The sequence below is a fragment of the Podarcis cretensis genome, assembly GCF_951804945.1.
Source record: "Podarcis cretensis genome assembly, chromosome: 10".
NCBI lineage: Eukaryota > Metazoa > Chordata > Lepidosauria > Squamata > Lacertidae > Podarcis > Podarcis cretensis.
The window spans coordinates 830,773-854,015 of record NC_137179.1 but is presented as its reverse complement, the minus strand read 5'-3'; the positions used below and the strand labels follow the sequence as shown (position 1 = coordinate 854,015).

The window sequence follows — 23,243 nt, the reverse complement described above, 5'->3', positions numbered from 1 at the left end:
CGCCGACCCTCCCAAGCCACAAAAGCAGGTGTAGGAACCTCAGCGCAGTGCCCGGCACCGAATTTCCACGGAAGCCTCGTGGCAATGGGATGAGTGGATGCTGCTGAGAGGCTCTTGGAAACCTCCCGCTTCCTAATCCAAGCGGATGGAGACAGAGAACTCCTTTCAAAAAGCAGCCGCTGATCTGCATGTGCAAAACTCACTTGCTCCGGTGAGATTTGCACACTGGAGTAATTTGTACGCCTTGGGCACTGTGAGGTCAGGGAGAGGCAATGGCAAAGGCCAAAGTCTCTTTCGGCAGGAGAGCCCAGTGGTGGCAGCGATGCAGCTGCTAGGAGAGAGTCCAGCCGGGCCCACATCCTGCAAGGGGCCTCAGGCTCCCGCTGAAAAACTGCTATTTTTTATTTTATTTTAAAAAGGGTAAGTTGCTTTGAGAACCACCCAGCTTTGGCCACTGGGCAAGAGAACAATGGACCGTAATTGCACAAATTAGATCATCCGCTCCTTGCCAGGGAACAGGGAGGGATAGAGGACCTTTTCTCGCACAAGGCTCCATCTCCTTGTGGCGAGGGAGCCTTTGGGGGGGGCAGAGACACCCCACACGTAATGCACACCCCTTCCTCATCCCACCCTGCCCTCCTTTCCCAGCATTTGGCCCCCGTGGCACTCCCCACAACCAGACTTACCCCCCACTCCGCCCATCCTCACATTAAATGGGGCTTTAGAAAAGGCCCCCCTGTGAACAACGGAGCTTTTAAAAATAAAAAATTGTGGGTCTCATGCAGCCCAGAGGGGGAGGCTGCAAGGACCAGAAGTATCTGTCCATGTTGGGTAATATTCAAAGCAGCTCTCGATAAACACCCAGCAGCAGCCAAGGACACGGAAAGCAATAAACGAATCAAGAAGAAACCGTTCAAAAGGGCCTGAAAAGACAAGGGGCGAAACAGGCTTCCACTCTCGCTTTCTCCTCCCGCCTCCACATGCCCCCCCCCCGTTGAACCTTCAAAATCCGCTCCGAAGGGATGGAGCACATCTGGGTGGGGGGCACACGGAGGCAGGAGAGGAAGGGGAGCCCCCCGGGGCAAGCAGAGCTCCGCAGCCCAATAAAGGCAGCCTTTATGAAGAAAATTTATCTCCCAATATAACCAAATCTTGACTTGTGATGGAGCCTCCAGGAACAGCGAAGGCCTGCAGTGGAGGGGGGGAGGCAGCGCGGAGACCGGCCTCCGCCAAGGAAGACCCCCCCCCAGCCCCTCTCTCCCGCTGAGGCAGGCAGGGCACCTCTCTAGACAAGCATTGGGGAAAGATGGGGGTCCCAACACTCGGAGACTTCTTTCCAAGGCTTTTCATGGTTCTCTATCCTTTGCTGTTTTTCAGTTTAAACAGCATGGGGTGCTTTTCCGGCAGAAGAACGCGAATAAACTCATGAATCAGAAAACCTAGGGACCAAAAGCAGGCGAGGACCCCTAAGCCATCGCCTGCGGCAACAGACAAAAACCCAAGTCCAACTAACTCAGTGCCAGCGTAACAGAATCATTTCTCCCACAATTTCTAGGTCTCTTACGTTGAAACCCAGCCAAGGTGAGATGCAACATTAAATCAATGACTTCCCTTCTTCTTTTTCCGTGGTTCATTTTGCGTACCGTCCATCCCTGAATATTTTACCTAAACTAAACCACTCAGCAATCCAATGTTACAACCATCAGAACTTACTTCCACTCAATGCTACCGGCGTTTTTAAACGAACACAATTCTTCTTTGGTTGGGACCTCGCTTGTTTTCCATTTGGGGGCTAACAAAACACAGGTCGCCGTAGTGGCAGACATAAATAGTCTTTTCTGGCACCTGGGAATTTCCCTCTGAATTATCCCCAACAAAAAGGACTCTGGTTATTTTTGGAATGGTACTTTTAAACACTTTTTTCCGATGCATTATACAGTGGACTCTTGCGTTATGTTACCTTCGGGTAACGCAATCCTCGGGTTGTGAACACGGCAAACCCAGAAGTGTATACTTCCAGGCTTTGCTGTGCGCACATGTGCAAAAGTGCACAGTCACGCAGTGCACGTGCGCAGAAGGGAGCCTCCGGCTACAAAATTTTGGGGATACAGCCAGGCCTCCGGAACAGATCCTGTTCATAACCGGAGGTACCACTGTGCAGTCACACCTCATGTTACGTTTCCTTCAGGTTGTGTGTTTTCAGGTTGCATCCCACGGCGACCCAGAAGTAACAGAACCCCGCTCGCGCATGCGCAGAGGTGCAAAATAACGTCGCGTGCATGCGCAGAAGCAGCGAGTTGCGACCCGCGCACGCGCAGATGCGGGTTGCATTTTTCCCAGGTTGCGAACGGGCCTCTGGAACGTATCCCTGTACCACCGTACATCACTTCCCAATACCCTTTCACCCTTTGACAACTCCACCACATATGATAAAAGGTACCCTCAACCTCATTACATCTCATTAAATGGCTTTGCTGAGATTCCTGCACTGATGGGGGTTGGAATGGATGATCCTTCCTGTACCTTCCAGCTCTACCAATCTCTGGTTCTATGGATCTATGGCCTTCCTCTCCAGGCCAGGCATGCGCAGTCTGTTTCGAGGCCCCCAGCCAACCATCCCTCTGCCTTTTCTCAGCCCAACGGGGTGGGGAGATGGAGGACCCAGGCTTCGTTCTCACGAGGAAAAGGAGGCTGCCCTCCCCCCCCCCCAGCCAAGCGGAAGACCACCATTGAGGATTCCCAGGGCTCACAAGCCACGGCTGCCACTGGTGACTGCCCTGAGCTCCTCGGCAGAGCAGCAGGAGAGCGACCGGCCCAAAAAGCTCTACAAAACTGTAGGGTCCCCACAGCAATAACCCAGAAAGACTCCGCTGCCAGCCACACATCCCTTTCCAAAGCAGAGCTCTGAGGTCACTTTGAACAAACATCCACAGCTCTTAGGCCCATTCGTGGCAGTGGAGAGACTGAGACATCGGGGGGCGGGAAGAAATGGGGCAAACAGTGGGCAGTCCCTCCTCCCCACAAAACTGCCCCTCTTCAGACAGAGGATCTCCTGGAAACGGGACGACAAGCAAGATAGTGGGTTTTGAGCCAGCCGGCGCAGGCACTCTCCTCCCCTCGCCCAAGAGACGCAGCCTCCTCCCCTGCAGGAGCCCTTCCCCGGGCGCAGCCTACCTGGGTGCCTTCGCCTTCCAGCCGAGGGGGGCGGATGCTGGAGAGGTGGACCGTTTTGTAGTCACCTGAGTTGAGCTTCACCACGATGGCATCTGCGTTCAGCACCTGCATCACCTGCAGGAGGAGAGGAGCAAAGCCAGAGGTCAAAACCGGCCGGCAGCCATGGGCTTGGGAGAGGCAGGGATCAGGGGACCTTGCTCTTGTTTTTATTACGCATTGTGTGTTTTTGTTTTCTGAACCACCCTGAGATCCATGGATGGGCAGCACATCTAGGAGGTCCCAGGCCACAGGGAGGTTAGGCTGGCCTCGACCAGAGCCAGGGCCTTTTCAGCACTGGCCCTGACGTGGTGGAACACGTTGTCCCAAGAGACCAGGGCCCTGCAGGACTTGACATCTTTCCGCAGGGCCTGCAAGACGGAGCTGTTCCACCAGGCCTTTGGTCGGGGCTCAGTCTGACCCCTCTCCTTTTACAAGACCCTGCATATAAGTGGCCTCTCTAACTCTTCTCACCGGCTCATACAAATAGCTGAGCCTAGTGAGTACTTCGGGTTCCCAACCCCTATAGTTATAATCTGCGGGTAGCCACCTGATCTTATTTTGATTTTAATCTGATTTTAAGCTGTATTTCAGTCGATTGCTGAAGTTTATGTCTTAATGTATTATGTATTTTGATGTTAGCCACCCTGAGCCTGGTTCTGGCCAGGGAGGGCAGGATATAAGTATTTTTATTTTTCTTCTTCGTACAATACAATACAATACAATACAATACAATAAAATGGCCCCTCTCTATGCCTCTGGCTTCACAGCCCGTGGCCCTTTGGGAAACAGGTCTGAAGAAATTCCTACAGAAAATGAGAGGTGGGGTGGACAAAACTGACAGAAAATGGTTGGGGAGGGCTGTTCCCCCACCCAGACCCCCTGCACCCTGGCCTGCCTCTCAACAAGACGCTCCCCCTGCAGCAAGGATAAGAGCCATCCTGGTCGATAGTGAAGGAGTCTCAGTTGGCAGCCCCCCCCCCTTTCGCCACCCTTCTGCTGCCAAACCATCTCACCAGATGACCATACAAGAGCTCCTTAGATCCCCCCAAATCCCCCAGAATGATAGTGAAATCGTAGCATCGTAGAGTCAGAAGGTACCCCTGAGGGTCATCTAGTCCAACCCCCGCAATGCTGGAATCCTGCCCACAGCCATCCCGAGGGGGGAGTCTCAAACCACCAGCCTTGTGGTCCACAGCCAGCCGCACTGACCCGTTGCCCCGCAGAGATTTGCACTCAGCTCTTTCCCTGCGGGGCAAAACCCTCTTTTGGAGCAGCCGCCTCTAGACAGGGCAGGGAGCCGAGGCACTTTGCCTCTGCTGGAGCTTCTCCTGGGGTCTCCTCATGAGGAGCGGCGCCTGGAGCCCCAGAGCCGCCACGTGATCTCCGCTGGGGCTGAGCGCGTTGGTTTCAAAGGAGCCTCTCAACGCTCCTCTTTCCGCATTCGTGTTATCACTCTGTTTTTTAAATGCTTGTGAAATGCTTTCCAAAAGCTTTCCAAATGACTTTGTTTTACAGTAAATTACTACCGTAAATTACTACTTCAAAGCGGTGCGCTGCTCAAAGCGCAGGCAGCTATTTCCATATTCCTGACGGGAGGAAAGGAGGAGAACAGGAGCAGAGAGACAGGACAGGCCGACACGGAGGCTGCGCTCTGTGGCCCTCGGCTCTGGCGCCTGCACCCACCAGCCCCCACCAGCCCCTCTGAGGGCACCCAAGGGAGAAGAGATGCAGGACCAAGCCCAGCAGACCCAAGCCACCACCCCCACCCCCCCCCCAGCATTCTGGCATTATACAGCTGCAGCTTTAAAGGCAAGATTGGAACCCGTGGCCCTCTGGATGCAACAACAGAACGACAACATCCCTGCCCAAATTAGTCGAGATTCCTAACACTGCAAGGGGCTGGACCACATGACCCCCGCTACCCCCATGAATCTCACATGGCTTCCCCATCTCCGGGCTTTGGAATTAGAGTTGAATTACAGAAAGGGGTTTTTCATTTTTAAAAAATGATACGTTACTAGTCCCCATGAAGGATTTGCCCTGGAATAGTGCGCGGGCAAGCATGTGCTCCACCCCACACCTCAATTTCCCCTGCCCTCCCCACGCCAAGCCAGCCCCCTCCGGCCACAAGGGAGACCAGCAGAGCCAGCAGAGATGGGCTCCACGCTCCTCTACAGGCCAACTGCTTCCCTCCCTCTGCACCAATGATTCTGGGTGCCTCCTCAAGAGACCAAAAGGGACTCCCCTGTTAGAATTCCTGCTCTGTGATTGCAGTCATGGGATTGTTGTCTTTCACACGACAGTGTGTGTTTTGACTCCACCGAGTGGGACGTGACGGAGACAGGATGCTTGTGTTCCTGTGTTCTGTGAAGTGCGACTATTGTCCTTTGTTCTCTCTCTTTGCTGTCTGATGCTAGAGAGAGAGGGAGCCATGTTGCAGTGCTCTCTGTGTGTTTACATGTAAATAAAGTAGATAAGCCAAAATGCTGAGTTGCTGAGGTCTGTCACATGCAAGGTGTGTAAACTCTGCGGATCCCTAAGTGTGCCGGTGTCGGTTGGCATTGGTCACTGTGATGTTCGGGCTGAAGAAAGCTTTTGGAGCTCCCGAATGAACGACCAGGAGGGAGAGAACATGCCAGTTGGGCAGGTGTCTCTGCCAGGGTCCTACTCGAGTGTAGGCTGACTCCTGACATCCCCACCCCTCGCACCTTCTGGGGCTGAGAGTCTCATTCCTTGCATGTCAAAATCCCTCCCCAAGGCGGCTCATAAGATTGCAACATTCAGAGGAGGAGTCTGCCTGGATCAGGCCCATCAAGTCCAGCATCGTCTTTTGCCCATGAAAGGAAACCCGCAAGCAGGATCCGAGCTCAAGAGCCCTTTCCGCTCCTGCCGTTTCCAGAAAGTCACATCCAGAGAGACATCGGAGGGCAGAGCAGAGCCATCTTGGCTAGGAGCCATCAACAGCCCTCTCTGGATTTCTCTCCGCCTCTTTCAGAGCCACCCACTTGGGTGGCACCCACTGCTTCCAGTGGGAGGGAGTTCCACAGTTTAACCACGGCCTGGGTGAGGAAGGAGGAAGATGCTGTCCAGACAAAATTAGCAAAAGGTACCCTTAGGCTGCCTGCCAACCTAGCAGTTCGAAAGCATGTCAAAGTGCAAGTAGATAAATAGGTACCACTCCAGCGGGAAGGTAAACGCCAGAAGCAGCTCAGTCCTGCTGGCCACATGACTCGGAAGTTGTACGCCGGCTCCCTCGGCCAGTAAAGCGAGATGAGCGCTGCAACCCCAGAGTCAGCCAGGACTGGACCTAATGGTCAGGGGTCCCTTTACCTTTACCCTTAGGCTGAGAAGACCCAAAATGTAGCTGCGGCCTCCAATCACCTGCCCAGTGGCATTGGGGGCTCACCGTGCCCCCTGCCCACTCCCCGCTACCCACCACAGACCTTGGGGGGCTCTCCCCACCTCTCCCTCGGGACGCCCCTGAAGCCACCTGCCTGTGTCCCCCCCCCCCCCCTGGGCCTGCCAGCTCCCATCATCCAGCCACCAAGACTCAGAAACCAAGCAGAATCGGAAGCCCCCCGGCTCCCAGCAGCTGCCCTCCAGCCAGTCGCAAGCAGAAGAAGGGGGGGCCATTCTAGGAGCGGATCCTGCCCCACCTCCCCCCCCCCAACCTGGCGGAGGGCAGCAAGTGCCTCTAATGTGCCGCTCAAGAGCATCATGAAGATTGATTTGCGCTGGCGGGGCCGCGGCTAGGGCCGCCCGCTCGTACTCAGAGCTCTCCGGCATCTGTCCTGATTTTCCTTGTCACTCGTAATTCGCGGAGAGGCAGAGAGGGACCCAAAACTGACACTCCAGGATTGGGCGGCCCAGGGGGCTTTGCGCCGCGCCTTCCTTCGCCGCCAAATTAAGTGGCTTTTAGAGGCAGCAGAAGGAACAGAACACACACAAACCACACACAAACCACACAGAATAGCAGAAGGAGGAGAGATCGCAGGATCAGGCCGACAGCCCTTCTCTCTCACACAATGGGAAGCAGAGGCCTGGAAGCGAGAGGGGTGTAGGAGCAATCGTGGGGTGGAAGGGACCCCCAGAGTCATCTAGTCCAACCCCCTGCGATGCAGGAATCCCAGCTGGAGAATCACTAGGCAAATTCCTTAATCCGAGGCACAGAGGAGGCAAAAGGGCCATGGAGAAGCAGAGCTGGAGCCAGGGGAGACTGGCAAAGGATCAAGACCCTGCTGCCCGCTTGTAGGCAGAAAAGGGCACCTGGGCTTTGTGCCTGCGAGGAAGGGCACCTGGGGAAACAAAAGCTAATGCCCAAACAAATGAAGATGTCTTCCAGGTGCCACAGAGCTCCGCAGAGTCTTTGAGAGGACAGCACTTGGAAGACCAGCTGATGCCTCGTGCCACTGACTGCCTTCGCTGAGTTTTCCTCCGTATCCTCCTTCTCCTCTGGCGATCCCTCATAGCCGAGTAAGACTGTCTTCCATAAACACAGTTTTAACAGTGAGTCCTTAAGTGACTGTGAAGGCCAATTCTGGATCCACACATCCTTCCACAGTGGGGACGTTGGTTTCCGGGCAGGAGTTGATCCCGGTGTGGATTTGCCAAGCGTGCCTTCCTCTTAGGACGTTTCTCCCTTGCGTCCTGAGTTCGAGTGTCTTCAAAGCCCATGACACCTTTGGTAAAGGCTGTTCTCCAACTGGAGCGCTTGCAGGCCAGTGTTTATTTGTCAGTGTTTATAAGACATTCTTAAAAATTTGCCTTGAGACAGTCTTTAAACCTCTTTTGTTGACCACCAACATTATGCTTTCCATGTTCAAGTTCAGAATAGAGTAGTTGGTTTGGAAGATGATAATCAGGAAATAACTACATTTTTTAAGACTTGCCTTGAGACAGTCTTTCCTTAAACCTCTTTCGTTGACCACCATGCCAGCGTCTGCCACAAACAGCTGGCTGCAATTCCAGCAGTGCAGGGGCTGGAGTAGATGACCCCTGGGGTCCCTTTCAACTGTACTAGCAGGCACACGTGCGCAGACAGGTGAGCGACTCGGCTGAGGCAGGGACGGGGGGCACCTCCCAACCCCCCACTCCACCGGCTGCCCCCTCAGCATCCACCACAGCTCAGCAGCCCAGGGGCTCACGGCACAACGGAGCCAACCTGGAGGTCCCAGGGGTCGCTCCTTGCATGAGAACCCCGCAGAGCCCCTGCCAGCCAGTGCAGACGGCCCGGTGGCCCGACTCTGCGCACAGCAGCTCCCCCTGCTCCTGCTCCCCCCCCTTACTTGGCAGCCTTCATGGCAAAAGAGCGTTTTTGCCCGGCGGCGAAAGCCAGACACCTTCCGACAAGCTCAGCGGCCGAGCGCTTGGTGGGCACCTCTCCTCCAGGGACCATATGGTGGGAAAGAGCTGCCCTCAGCAGAAAGGAGGGCGAGGGGGGGGCTGGCAGGGGGGCCGGCGTGGCAGCCGCGAAGGCAGGCCGCCTAATCGTTCTGAAGGGAACAGGCTGCTGAGCTGAGCGGAGGAGACAAGGAGACTCTCCGGCCGTGGAGAGAGGCTGCCAAGGCTGCTGGCTCAGCAGGGAGGCAGGCGGGGGCCGGGGGGGCCCCTCACCCACCCGCGGGCTCCAGGTAGGAGCTGGGGAAGGCACAGCCAGAGGCCCCCACCGCTTCCCTGGGTGCAGGAGGAGGGGGCGAAGGGGACCTCACACTCCCCAGAACAACTACCCAAAGATGTGCTGCTAAAAGAAACTTAAGACTCTCTTCCCTTCCGTTTTTAAGCAGTGGTTGGGTGGCCACCCATCACAGGTGCTTTGGCCGAGATTCCAGGCATTGGAAGGAGCTGGATGGCCTCTGGGGGTCCCTCCCAACTGTAATTCCATGATTCTGTGTTGCTGAGCTACAGAGAAAGGTTTCTGGGGAAGCCCAGCCAGATGGGTGGGGTATAAAGAATAAATTATTATCATATTATTATTATTTCACCGTTTAGGACTTCCTGACTTTGAAACAAAGAGGGCATCTCAGAAAGGTATAAATTGATGTGTGCTGTGGAGAAAGGGATGTTTTCCTCCCAGAACGAGAAGCGGGGGCACTCCAAGGAAGATTCAGGGCGGCCGAAATAAAGTCCTTCTTCGCACAGCACAGAATTAAAGCTACAGGATTTGCGGTCGGACCCTCAAATTTAAGAGGGGATTAGGCAAATCTTACCTAGGCAAATCGAGGAGGCGGGGGGGGGGCCTTCTCCGTGGCCACGGCTGGGGGGGGGCTCTGTCCTACCAACAATGTCGGAGGACTTTAGGAGGCCAAAATGGCTATTGGCGATGATAACCATTCTCTGCCGCTACAGCCGAAAGCGGAAAATGTTTCTATTTGCCAGACGCTGAGCTGAGAAGCGCAGGAGGGGAGAGCTGCTCTTGTGCCCGGATTCCACTTGTGGGCTTCCCACCATGGGCATCCTGGGCCTCATCCTGCAGGCTCCGCTTAGGGGGCTGCAGGAGTACGGCTCCTGCACTCGTGTCTGGATACGAAGGGACCAGGACGCTTCCAGATGTTTTCAAAGAGGGCAGAATTTGACTCGCAAGGGGAGTTCCTGCACCCGTTCCTTGAGACGTGGGATTTGCCCAAAGTTCACCCACCTTTGCTGCCTCCTGCCTGTTCAGCTGCCTCTTAAAAGGGCCCAGAAATGTCAGCTGGCTCTTAGAGCTGCAGCCGGACAGTCGACCAGGGCTGAGGGAGAGGAAGCAAACCTCTCCCTTGTCAAAAGAGCTCCACTGGGCCGCCAGTCTCCTCCCAGGCACAATGCAGTCTTGGTTATGGCAAAAAACCCTTCACAGCTCAGATCCAGCCCATCTGAAAGACCCTCTCCTCCTCCCAGATGAACCTGCCGGGCTCTGAGATCTTTAGGGGGGGGGCCTTCTCTCAGGCCGACCCCCCTCACAATCCCGCTGGGTGGGGACGCAGGAGAGGGCCTTCTCGGTGGTGGCTTCTCCCAGGCATCTTTGGAACTCCCTGCTAAGGGAAGTCAGACTGACTCCCTCCTTGCTCTCCTTCTGCCAGCAGGGGAAAACGTTCTTGTTCCAAGAGGCCTTTCAGAACCGACTGCTTTTAACAAAAGGGCTGGTGCTGTGATGGTCTTATTGTAATTATCTGTATGTTTTAATACCTCTTACACACACACACACACACACACACACACATACAGACATACATTCCATTAGTGTTTAATAGTTCTTAATTGCTGCTTTTTGTACTATGTTTTTGGTGCTGTGGGTTAAACCACAGAGCCTAGGACTTGCCGATCAGAAGGTCGGCGGTTTGAATCCCCGCGACAGGGTGAGCTCCCGTTGCTCGGTCCCTGCTCCTGCCAACCTAGCAGTTCGAAATCATGTCAAAGTGCAAGTAGATAAATAGGTACCACTCCAGGGGGAAGGTAAACGGCGTTTCCGTGCGCTGCTCTGGTTCGCCAGAAGTGGCTTAGTCCTGCTGGCCACATGACCCGGAAGCTGTATGCTGGTTCCCTCGGCCAGTAAAGCGAGATGAGTGCCGCAACCCCAGAGTCGGCCACGACTGGACCTAATGGTCAGGGGTCCCTTTACCTTTACCTTTACTTTAGCTGCAAGCCATGTTGAGTCCCGGTCATGGAAAAACTCAACATTTATTTATTATTTTTATTATTATTATAATTCCTTGTGAGCATAGAGGGTGAGGAGCCAGAGGAAGACCTGCTTTCCACGAAGTCTGAGGCCCCATTTCCATCCTGGATACTGGACCAAGGAGCGAGGCTTGTTCCTGCGCTCAGCCAGACGGGCCAACGGCACCACCTAGCGGCCGTTCCCAAAACCTCACTTCAGGACGGCTTCATGGCAATCTGAGCCTGAACCCTTCTGCTTCTGGAGCACCCAAGGAGGAGCTGGCGGGTGGGCACACAGAGCTCTCCCCCACAGATGCATCAAACAGAAGTAGCAAGACTGGGGGGCGCGGCTGGAGATATGCCTGTACACACACAAACCTGTCACACAAAAAGAGGTGGGCGGGCAGGGGCAGAAATGATCTCCCTGCACAGAGTTTGTCTGGGAGAAAACCTCTGGGAGAGGGGGATTATAAAGCAGGAGGTTCCTCGAGCCTCAGCTGTTGATGCCCCAAACGCTTCGAGGACAGATGGCTGCAATGCCCTCAGCATGGTGCAGCCCCTGAAGACGGGCCAGGAAATAAATAAATAAATAAATTTTATTTATAACCTGCCCTCCCCAGCCAAGACCAGGCTCAGGGCAGCTAACAACCGATATAAAAACAAATTGATTGAAATACAACTTATAAACAAGATTGAAATACAACATTAAAACATTAAAATGCAGCCCCATTTCAATGGAAACTCAAATCAAAAACTTTTTTGGGGGGTGAAAACATCAGGTCGTCACCAAGGCTAACTATCCAGACTGGTCCTACGTGGGCCAGAAAAAAGTCCCCAGATAGGAGTTCCATCAAAGAAAAAGAAAGGAAAAGGGAAAGAGGGGAAGGGGATCAAGTGGATTCCAAGCCAAAGGCCAGGCGGAACAACTCTGTCTTACAGGCCCTGCGGAAAGAAATCAGATCCCGCAGGGCCCTGGTCTCATGAGTCAGAGCGTTCCACCAGGCCGGAGCCAGAGTTGAAAAGGCCCTGGCTCTGGTTGAAGCTAATCTAACTTCCTTAGGGACCTCTAGTGTGTTGCTATTTATGGACCTTAAGGTCCTCCGTGGGGCATACCAGGAGAGGCGGTCCCACAGGTACGAGTGTCCTAGCCCGCGAAGGGCTTGAAAGGTCAAAGGTAAAGGTAAAGGGACCCCTGACCATTAGGTCCAGTAGTGGCCGACTCTGGGGTTGCGACGCTCATCTCACTTTATTGGCCGAGGGAGCCGGCCTACAGCTTCCGGGTTTTGTGGCCAACGTGACTAAGCCGCTTCTGGCGAACCAGAGCAGCGCACGGAAACGCCTTCCCGACGGAGCGGTACCTATTTATCTACTTGCACTTTGACGTGCTTTCCGCCGACCTTCTGATTGGCAAGTCCTAGGCTCTGCTTTAACCCACAGCACCACCCGCGTCCCTGAAAGGTCAAAACCAGCACCTTAAATCTGACCCTGTACTCCACCGGGAGCCAGTGCAGCTGGAAAACAGGAAACGGGAACAGGCTCAGAATGCTTTTGCCTTCCACATGAGGGTCATGCGAGGACAGGCTCCCGGTTTGCTCCCAGGCACATCCCCAGGGGCTGCCGCCTTCCGCCTTTCCATGCCTCCATGCCCCTGACCCTGCAAGGAGACCTGCCATCAGCTTCAAAGGCCCCTTCGCCCTCGCCCTGTCTCCCCCCACCCCTGAACGGGGTCACGAGACCCTTCCCCCCCCCGAGTTAGTCACTGCCTGGAGCTGTGATGGGCTCAGACTGCTCTGCTTCCGCCCACTGCTCTTATTCTTAGCACGCCGCATCTGAATATTGTTTGTTGACTTCTCTCCGTTTTGGGTGAGCTGCCTCCAGAGGGGATTCATCGCAGGAAGCGCGGAAGTAACAGAATAACCCTTGCGAGGCGCAGGGAGGCTCAAGGTCATGCGGGGCAGCGGGCAGGCAGCTGCAGTGACACCCCCCCCCCCCAGGGGGGACGAGGGCAAGGGCTCTGGGGCGGAAGCACTCTCGGGCAAATCTGCAGGGCGCCACACAGCCCAACCCCACCCCGCCAGCCTGAAGATGCAGTGCTGCCATGCTCTCAGAAGACCCCTCTGCAAAAACCCAGGAAGACCCGAGCCTTTCTTGCTCCACCACCGGAAGAGGCAGCGGAGGGAGGCTGGGCTCTGGAAGGGGAGAAGGGGGGTCTCTGATGCTGCTGCTAGAGGGGGGCTCAGCCCCACCTTCTGCCTTGCTCTACCTCTCTTTTAAATCGGAACCAGTGAGGGCAGATAAGGTCCTGTGTGAGTGCCTGGAGGCGGCTGGAGGATGGATGGCGGCTAACAGATTGAGGTTGAATCCCGACAAGACAGAAGTACTATTTTGGGGGGACACAGGGTGGGCGGGTGTGGGGGACTCCCTGGTCCTGAATGGGGCAACTGTGCCCCTGAAGGACCAGGAGCGCAGCCTGGGAGTCATTTTGGACTCACAGCTGTCCATGGAGGTGCAGGTTAATTCTGTCTCCAGGGCAGCTGTCTACCAGCTCCATCTGGTACACAGGATGAGACCCAACCTGCCCGCAGACTGTCTTGCCAGAGTGGTGCATGTTCTGGTTATCTCTCGCTTGGACTACTGCAAAGCACTCTATGTGGGGCTACCTTTGAAGGTGACCCAGAAAGCACAACTAATCCAGAATGCAGCAGCCAGACTGGTGACTGGGGGCAGCCGCTGAGACCATATAACACCGGTCCTGAAAGACCTACATTGGTTCCCAGTACATTTCCAAGCACAATTCAAAGTGTTGCTGCTGACCTTTAAAGCCCTAAACGGCCTCAGCCCAGTAGACCTGAAGGAGCATCTCCACCCCCATCGTTCTGCCCAGACACTGAGGTCCAGCACCGAGGGCCTTCTGGCAGTTCCCTCACTGCGAGAAGCAAAGTTTCAGGCAGAGGGCTTTTTCGGTAGTGACGCCCACCCTGTGGAACACCCCCCCACCAGATGTCAAGGAAATAAACAGCTATCTTGACTTTTAAAAGACATCTGATTTGAGTTCTTACCAATGCGAAACAGGTATTATGTGTCCCCCATGGGAGCACCAGTTCCATCTGAAGGCAACCCCGCTTAGGGAAGTTTTTGATGTTCGATGCTGTATTGTGTTTCTAATATTTAGTTGGAAGCCGCCCAGAGTGGCTGGGGATACCCAGCCAGATAAGCAGGGTATAAATAATAAATAATAAATATATTATTATTATTATTATTATTATTATTATTATTATTATTATTATTAATTTCATTATTGCTGGACCCATTTCAGAGCTCTGCATTCCCTGCAGGGCGGCCTGAGTGGCACAAGACCCTGGGGCCTTCAGCAAGGGCGGAGCTTAGCAGAGCAGGGGCTGCCCCCGCTTCCCAAGCCCCGCTTTTGCTCTCTGGCCAGGCACCACACGCACTGGGCAGTCCTTGCCTGAAGGGCACACAAACCTACCAGGGTCCCCGAGGGAGAGGAAGACTCTCACCAACCTGCAGCCACTTCAGAGAATCTTATGGGACCCCAAGGCTCATCTAGTCCCATCTCAGCTCAAACACAAAAGATGCGCACGCATGCAAAGACAAGGCTGCAGGGTCCCCTTGCCCAGCCCAGCCGCCACGGCTGATTTTCCAACTCCTCCAGTGAAATCAAAGAGACCTTTCTCTCTCCCGCTGCCTTGGCCTGCTCCCTGGAGGCGCCACCTGGAACCGAAGCTCCACAGCCCCTTCCCCTTCCCTGCCCCACAGCTGCTACAGAAGCGAAGGTGCCTGGGAGGAAGACCCCCACAGAAACTGGGAACAGTGCCAGCCAGGGCAGAGCAGGCACCTGCAGCCAGTGGGGCGGGCGGGGAAATCCTATTTATTGGATCGCTTTCTTAAGAAGAGTTAACGTCGGCCGCACAAACGCACATCGCGTCGCAGGTGCTGGTGTGATTTTCCAGACAGCAACACACACTTTACAGACGTTGCATCTGCGTAGAAGCCGGCCTATCCATTGCTATTCCGGTAAAGAGACAGAACCAAGAGGATCTGGGCCTTAGCAAAGCTGCCCAGGGCCAGAACCTCAGATATATAAGCTAATTGCCAAATGGAGCCTTGAACCCTCGTTACAGAAGCCCCCACAACAGAAGGTCCAGGCCCCATTTCCCCCCAAGGGGGGGATTCATTATTGTTCGTGTTATTCATTTCATTTATATTTTATATTTTAAAGAAAAAACCACAGAGCGGTTGACGACACATTAGAACATCAAACCAAACTATCCAGGGTAAAACAAATTCAGGCTTCAAGGAGAATATTTCAGGTCCTTCTCTACGTGACATTTTTCTTCCCCCTATTTACCTACGTAATTTACAGAGCTGCCCCATAGCAGAGGGACTCTAGGGAGCCAGTGAGGTGGGGTGGTGAGAGTGTCGGACTAGGACCTTGGGGGATGAGGGTTCGAATCCCCTCTCAGACAGGAATCTCGCCGGGTGACCTGGGAGTCCGTCACAGCCTCCTAACCTACCTCACAGGGTCGTTGTAGGGAGGGTGAACCATGGGAGGAAAAGACAGGATATAAATAATTAATAAGAAGAAGAAGAAGAAGAAGAAGAAGAAGAAGAAGAAGAAGAAGAAGAAGTTTATTTATATCCCGCCCTCCCCAGGCGAAGCCGGGCTCAGAGCGGCTAACAACAATAAAAGTAACACAGCATTCTAAAATCAATTCATTCTAAAATCAAATCAGAATCCAATTAATGGCAACCACTGGGTCAGAGTTCTACGAGGATCGCCAAAGGAAGGGGTCAGACTGTGCCCTGGCCAAAGGCCTGGTGGAACAGCTCTGTCTTGCAGAAAGATGTCAAGTCCCGCAGGGCCCTAGTCTTCTGTGACAGAGTGTTCCACTAGATCGGGGCCACAGCCAAAAAAGCCCTGGCTCTGGTTGAGGCCAGCCTAACCTCCCTGTGGCCCGGGATCTCCAAAATGTTTTTGTTTGAAGACCATAATGGGACATACCAGGAGAGGGGGTCCCGTAGGTACGAGGGTCCTAGGCCATAGAGGGCAACAAATAAGCTCTTCTGCTTCCCTGCTTCAGGAGGCCAGAGGGACCGGCCAGGTGGAGATGCCAGGCGCCAACCTGGCACCCAGAGATCTCCACGTGGGCACAAGTGGACCCGTGCCAGTCACAAAACCTGCCTGGCGCCTAGGGAATGTCCGACACTGACCAGGCCACGTGCCGTTCCCCTGGAGGGCCACTGGCTCTCTCCTGAGCAGGGGAGAAGAGACGCTCTGGCGTCTAGGGAACTCAGCCCTGGGCAAGAGTGGGCAGCACCCAGAGATGGCAGCTGGGTGAAGGGGGAGGCCAGGGGGCTTGAGGCTCCAGGCCCGTTCCTGGCTGCCCAAGCCCACGGCTCTGCTGCCCTGCGTCACCGAGCGAGGGTGGCCGTTTCTCCAGGCTCCCCTGCCCCATATCGGCCTAGCAAAGGCCACCCTCCCCTTGCCTACCTTGGCCACAAACTGCTTGTCCTTCTGGTCCAGGTTGGCCGTGGGCGCCACGTAGTCTCTCCAGATCCTCAGCTTGCGCTCTTTAGCATACCTGGAACACAGCAAAGAATCAGAGCCCAAAGCGGACCAGAAAAAGCCCCTCGGAGGAGGAGGAGCCCCCCCCCCCGCCGCCCTCCTGCCCACCTGCAAGGCAAAACATTGGGCTGGGCAAGAACCCCGTCACCTGCTGAAAGTATTTTTAAAAGACTGTAATGATTTATTTTTTAAAAAACATACTTAAAAAGACCACTGTAAACAGTTAAAACCACTGGGCAGGGATATGATGACACTTGAAATGTGAAATGAACTTGGGAAACTAGGAATATATGAAAAATAGATAACGGTAAAAGATGCAGAAAAAGGGAAAAGAATGAATTTTCTTTGGAAATGGAACCCATGGAGGGAGGGGAGGAGCTCCGAAGGTTCAAAAGAGCCTTTTTATTTTAATGTTTTTGAAATGGTTCAAGTCAAAATATATACCGTATTTTTCGCTTTATAAGACGCACCAGACCACAAGACGCACCTAGTTTCTGGAGGAGGAAAACAAGAAAAAAAATATTCTGGATCTCAGAAGCAAGAACAGCAGAGGGATTGCTGCACAGCGAAAGCAGCAATCCCTCTTGCTGTTCTGGCTTCTGGGATAGCTGCGCAGCCTGCATTCGCTCCATAAGACGCACACACATTTCCCCTTACTTTTTAGGAGGGAAAAAGTGAGTCTTATAGAGCAAAAAATACGGTAAATTTATGTATAAGCAATAAAAAATTATTTTAAAAAAGAACCCCATCGCCTAAAGCTCCCCTTAGCACCTATCCCCTTTTAAGAGGCAGCCCAATCAGAAAGCGCCCTCTGGGTATTGGTGCCTGCAAAATGTTCTGCAAGGCCTGCAACCGCCAAGATAAGCCCCCAAACCATGTGAAGCTGCTGCTGCCAGGATGAGCCCGTATCTGTCTGGATTCACTTGCTCTGTTACCGCTGCACCCAGCCCCTCCCACAAGCCCACCTTGGGGCCGGGGGATCTGGACACCTTCCTGGCCTTCTCAAGGAGCCCTCGCCTCCCCAAGCCCCCTCTGCGAAGCAGAACGGGAGCCCCACGGCCCAAGGAGGGCAGGCGGCAGGCTGGGCACGGCTACCTCTCGGCCGCTCGCAGCTTCTCTGCTCCTCGGGTGTAAACGGCGATGGACCAGTCGACGCAGCGAGCAAAGCCTTCCTTCAGGAGCAGCTCTGTGATGTTCCCATTCTGCAGCCGGGCAAGCAGAGAAAGAGAGAGAGAGAGAGAGAGAGTGTCAGGGAGCTAAAAACTCCAGCTTCATGGCCAAACATACACACAACCCCTCAACCCCCCAAGATCCTCGACAGATTACGTTTGCTCAGGGCAAACCTAAATACCGTATTTTTTGCTCTATAAGACTCACTTTTTCCCTCCTAAAAAGTAAGGGGGAATGTGTGTGCGTCTTATGGAGCGAATGCAGGCTGCGCAGCTATCCCAGAAGCCAGAACAGCAAGAGGGATTGCTGCTTTTTCTTGTTTTCCTCCTCCCAAAACTAGGTGCGTCTTGTAGTCTGGTGTGTCTTATAGAGCAAAAAATACGGTATATCTTCGTTATTATCATTATTGCCTTTACTGGTGCATCAATCCATTCATTCGTTAGATTTCTATCCCGCCCTGCCTCCTAAAGCAGCCCAAGGTGGTAAAACAGGACAATTAAAAATAAAATAAAATGCATTTAAAATGACAGAACACATCCAAAAACATTGTTATGGCCAGCCTTCCCCATCAGGCTCCAGCAGGGGGGCAACGACAATGTCAAATTCAATATTGGAAAGAAAAGTTGTTAAGATGCCTTGAGCTGCCTGCAGGAGGCGAAGGCATCTAATAAATTTAATAAATAATAGCAATAAACTAGTTGCAGGAACATGTAGAAGTCGGGCTGGGCCTCCCTGGAGTCCACATTTACTTTGAGGGGGGGGAGATGCTGCAAAGACTCCTGTCTCCCCGCCCGGCCCCTCCCCAGTCTCAAGAGCCACCAGGAGGGAGAGAGTCTGTGTCTCCAGAGAACCAGAGGTCCAGACCCACTGAACAGGCAGAAGGGCCCAGTGCCAGGAGCTGCCCCAAAGACCTTACAATCACCATATGGGGGGTGAGGATTGTTAGAATTCCTGCTCCGTGATTGCAGTCATGAGATTGTTGTCTATCACATGACGGTGTATGTTTTGACTCCCCAGAGTGGGAAGTGACAGAGACAGGATGTTTGTGTTCCTGTGTTCCATGAAGTGGGACTATTGTCCTTTGTCCTTTCTCTCTTTGCTGTCTGATGCTAGAGAGAGAGGGAGCCACGTTGCAGTGCTCCGTGTGTGTTTATATGTAAATAAAGTCGATTAGCCAAAATGCTGAGTTGCTGAGGTCTGTTATGCAAGCTGCGCAGACTCTGCGGATCCCTAAGTGTGCCGGTGTCGGTTGGCATCGGTCGCTGTGATGTTCGGGAAGAAGAAAGCTTTTGAAGCTCCCGAACGAACGACCAGGAGGGAGAGAACATGCCAGTCGGGCATGTGTCTCAGCCAGGGTCCTACTCGAGAGTAGGACGAGCTCCTGGCAAAGATGAGAGAAGACCAGCGAGGAAGACCAAGAGGCCTGGGGCAGAGGTTCAGAAGGGGATGAGACTCAGCTGGGCCCAGTCTGGAGGGCAATGTGGGGAGATGTGGGGTGCCCAGGGCCCCAGGTCTTCTGGGACGGAGGCCCCCCAACCACAGCTGTCAACTATTTAAAAAGGTAAACGTTGACATTATGCCCCCAATCTCTCTTCTCCTGAGAAAGCCCCAACCCTGTCGAAAAGGCCAGGCCCTGCGGAAGGGGGGGGTGTCTTCTGCTCTTCCATCTCTCGGCCCCCCAGGCTCTTCTCCTGCTGCCCCCCGCCTGCCCCTCAGGTCCCCAGCACACCCACCCCTGCAAGCCCCTTGAGACCCACCCAGCCCCTGCCCCTTGGAGCTCTCCAAACACCCCACGACCATCCCAGGCCCCCCCCCCCCCCGCTCTGCACTTGCCGGGTGAAGGATGGTGCCCAGAATGTTCTGGTTGTGGCAGCTCTCCAAGACGATCTGCACGTCCCTCTGGAGCAGACGAGACTCCGTGAAGAACTTGGCTTCCGCTGCAAAGGGCTCGGGGGTCTCTGTGCCGTCCGCTTCCCGCTTGAAGGTGGGGCACTGGTTGGGGGGGGACAAGACAAGTCAGGGCAGGAAGAAGAGCGCCTGCCAGCCTCTCAGCAGAACCGGGACCAAGGAGCTTGGCACCCCCATGACACAGACACAGCCATTAGAGCTCCCCAGTTGACCTGGCCCCAGAGCCATGCCTGAGGCCCTCCAGACGGGGGGGGGGGATCCCCTCAGTGCCATTCCCTCAGGGCCCAGGTGGCAGCTGGGCCAGGATCCCCAGTAGAAAAAAAGACAGCCACGGAACCCAGAAATCACACAAAACAAATGAAATACCGTGAAAATCCCTGAAACCAGAAGTCATCGACTAGAAATATTATCATATAGAAATAAACTAAATACTAAAAATCAAAAAGTTTAAGGGTAAAAATTAGAAAGACCTAGAATTGAACAAAGCCTTAAGAGGATGCCGGCTACAAACCTCGTTTCACTGAACTATTCAGATACCTCAGAAGGTAACAGAGAAATCATAAACCTTAAATGATCCCCAGGCCCCCTACAAACACCCAGGCCCACCCACCCTAGCCAGCAAGACCTGCAGCCGGGCCAGAGGGGGCTCTGAGGGAAACCCCCCAGGGAGGCAAAGCTCCTTCCTGCCTCCCCCTCCCCAGCTTCAGTACCGGACGGAAAGGGGTCACTCCGTGAAGAGGAGTCAAGGGGGGCGGGAATCCCAGGTCTGACAGGAATCTCAGAACTTGGGAACTGGAAGGGAACCCCAAGGATCATCTAGTCCGCCCCCCTGCAATCGCGGCTAAAGAATCGTTCTGCTTATAAACCTCCAAGGAAGGAGAGTCCATGGCTTTCGGAGAGGATTTACCAATATTTCACAGCCTTGCCCGTGAAACGCAGGGCAGGTACATCTGGCAACGGCCTTGGGCTCTCTTATTGGCTCAATCGACAGCGGAGCCAAGTGTTCCATTTGCGACCCACGGAGAGAAGGCATGAGGCAAACTCAAGGGGGTGGGAGACCAGGGCAGGGGGCAAATCCACACACAGAGCCACTCCTTGGGCCCCAAAATCTTCCTGCCCGCTCAGAGAGGGGCCTCGGGTAACACCCAGTCCTTCCTCTGGCCAGGAGCTCCCAGAACTCCCTTCCTCCCCCTCCGTCGATTCCCTCAGCAGAACTCGCACTCGCCACCCCTCAGCCCCACACGGGCGCCGTGAGGGGACAGGGCCTCCAGGCTGCTCACCTTGATGCCGGAGAGCATGACCGTCACCAGGTAGTTGTCGGGAAGGAGCAGAGCCCGCACCACGCTGCCGTCCCGGACGTGCTCGATGATGGCTGCGGGAGAGAAAGAGTTTCCACTAGGGCTGAGCGCTTGGAGGAAGGAGCAGCAGCCCAGGAATCGGCCTCCATCAGAGTCAGACCATTGAGATCAGTGCTGCCTACACCACAGGAAGGCAACCTAAGGCCCGGGGGCCGGATGCGGCCCAATCGCCTTCTCAATCTGGCTGCAGACGGTTTGCCTAAGCCAGGCATGTCCAAAGTTTCTTCTGGGGGCCTAATTTGGCCCGCTGGTTGGTAAAATCCTAAAAAAAAAAAACCTCAACAACTCTAACCCTAAAAAAAGCCCAACAACTTTGGGGTGAAATTATTAAAAAAAAGCTCAACATCATCAATCCTTAAAAAAGGTCAATAACTTTGGCTGGCCCTTTGCTCACTTCATCAAATCTGGCCCTCTTTGAAAAAAGTTTGGACACCACTGGCCTAAACTGTGCAGTATACCTGAGTGCGCCCTTTGCAACGCATACAAATCTGTGCACCCTTCGCTCCTTCCTCTTCATCCCTAGCCCCCACTTTTGTGCATGGTTCTGTCTTTTTGGAAACCATTTGTCCTGTTCCAACTCTGCGTATCAAAGGACATGACTTGAACTGGGACAACAACCCACAGACTTGAACTGGTTTCATAGTTATCTCACCAAGGGACCCTGGGATGAATGTTAAGAGATCTCCAACACAGGCATCTCAGCATCCTCACGAACTACAATTCCCAGGATTCCCTGGGGCAAACAACAACAGTTACACTGATGTCGAGCCAAACTGAGTTTGCAGACTACTGCTTGCAGGCCAATATTACACGGTGTGTCTATTTTTCTCCTTTGACGCCTTCACTCTTTCTCTCTCGGCTTTGCCACCCCTTTCTTGCTTTCCTCTCTTCGTTTTTCTTCTTCTTTTAAAACAGGGGTAGGCAACCTAAGGTCTGGGGGCCGGATCCGGCCCAATTGCCTTCTCAATCCAGCCTGCTGACAGCCTGGGACTCAGCGTATTTTTACATGAGTAGAATGTGTCCTTTTATTTAAAACGCATCTCTGGGTTACTTGTGAGGCATAGGAATTTGTTCATTATTATTTTTTCAAAATATAGTCCGGCCACCCATATGGTCTGAGGGATGGTGGACCGACCCCACAGCTGAAAAAGGTTGCTGACCCCTGGCCTCCACGGACGGGCAGAGGAGGCTCTCCGGAGCCCACCCTGGAGAAACCAGGGACTGAAGCTGGGACCTTCGCAGAATGCGTAATCATAGCCTGCTGGATCAGGCCCATGGCCCTTGGAGACCTGCCTCCCGGTCTCATGGAGACCAAATAAATGCCCCAAAGGGAAACTCCAGGGCCGGATTCAAGCGCAAGAGCAGCTCTGTGCAGCTGTGGCCGCAGGCAGCTTGTATTCAGATGCCTCCCCAAACCGGGTCCAGAAAGGTCTACCTGCTGACCGGGGGCATTTGAATACTTTGAACACAGAGTTGAACTGTGGAACTCCCTCCCACCGGAGGCGGTGCTGGCAACCAACTTGCAGAGAACTTCAAAAAAAGGATTGTGCGAGTTCATGGAGGAGGAGACTATTCCCTGTTTAGGGAAGCTTTTAATATTTGATGAATTACTGTATTTTAATATTTTGCTGGAAGCCGCCCAGAGTGGCTGGGGAAACCCAGCCAGATGGTCGGGCTACAAATAATAAATTATTATTATTATTATTAATGGCTGCCAGCGACAACAGCTCTCCCTCAGCTGGAGGCAGCGAGACACCTGAATGCCCATGGCTGGAAGGGGGGGGTGCTTGGATCCTGCCGGCAGGTTTCCCATAATAAGCACCTCCATCAGCCACTGTGAGCACCTGACCCAGACTTCTCTTCTTTCTTCCCCTGGGTATAGTAAGGTTTGTTTAACCCTCATCTCTATTCCACAAAGCGCTCCGCTCACTGCCTTCCACATGCTCCTTTGCAGTTTTATTTTACGCCTGTCTCATTCGAGGGCGATCGACGGACTATGTGTATATGCTGTTTGGCAACACAGGATTCTGCAGAAACTTCTTTGGGGAAAATACTAAGATCTCTTTTTTAGACCAAGGAAGGTCTGCAGACACACCGGGCCCTGGCACTGCCCCCCCCCCCAGCAGCAGCCCTCCCTCCTTTGCCAGAGCCCTGCCCCTAAACCGCCCCAAGACTCACCATTGACGGGCTTCTGGTGCATGGAGTCCACAAAGTGGCGGGGGTTCTCGATGGTGTACTTCAGGTCCCGGACGGTGTGGGATCCGGTGCCGTCGCTCCACATGCCCTTCTTGGCGATCCTGGCCTGCTCCTCCAGCTCAGCCAGCCGGTTCTGCTCTGGACTGGGGGCAGAGAAAGGCCGGCCGTCAGACAAACCACCC

The 23,243-nt window shown here is 54.0% G+C and overlaps 2 protein-coding genes across 2 annotated transcripts in view; one reads left to right on the top strand and one right to left on the bottom strand.

The window, feature by feature from the left end:
• GCC1 (GRIP and coiled-coil domain containing 1) overlaps positions 1 to 23,243 on the top strand; it is a 325,404-nt gene that overhangs the window by 233,440 nt on the left and 68,721 nt on the right. The window lies entirely within an intron of this gene.
• The window catches only part of SND1 (staphylococcal nuclease and tudor domain containing 1), a 242,053-nt gene that overhangs the window by 204,096 nt on the left and 14,714 nt on the right, over positions 1 to 23,243 (bottom strand). Inside the window, exons 5-10 of the mRNA XM_079992359.1 lie at positions 23,044 to 23,204; positions 20,788 to 20,879; positions 19,433 to 19,591; positions 17,525 to 17,631; positions 16,355 to 16,445; positions 3,175 to 3,288 (exon numbers count right to left, since the gene is read on the bottom strand). Coding sequence (XP_079848485.1) covers positions 3,175 to 3,288; positions 16,355 to 16,445; positions 17,525 to 17,631; positions 19,433 to 19,591; positions 20,788 to 20,879; positions 23,044 to 23,204 — 724 coding nt within the window. The remainder of the gene's footprint in view (positions 1 to 3,174; positions 3,289 to 16,354; positions 16,446 to 17,524; positions 17,632 to 19,432; positions 19,592 to 20,787; positions 20,880 to 23,043; positions 23,205 to 23,243) is intronic.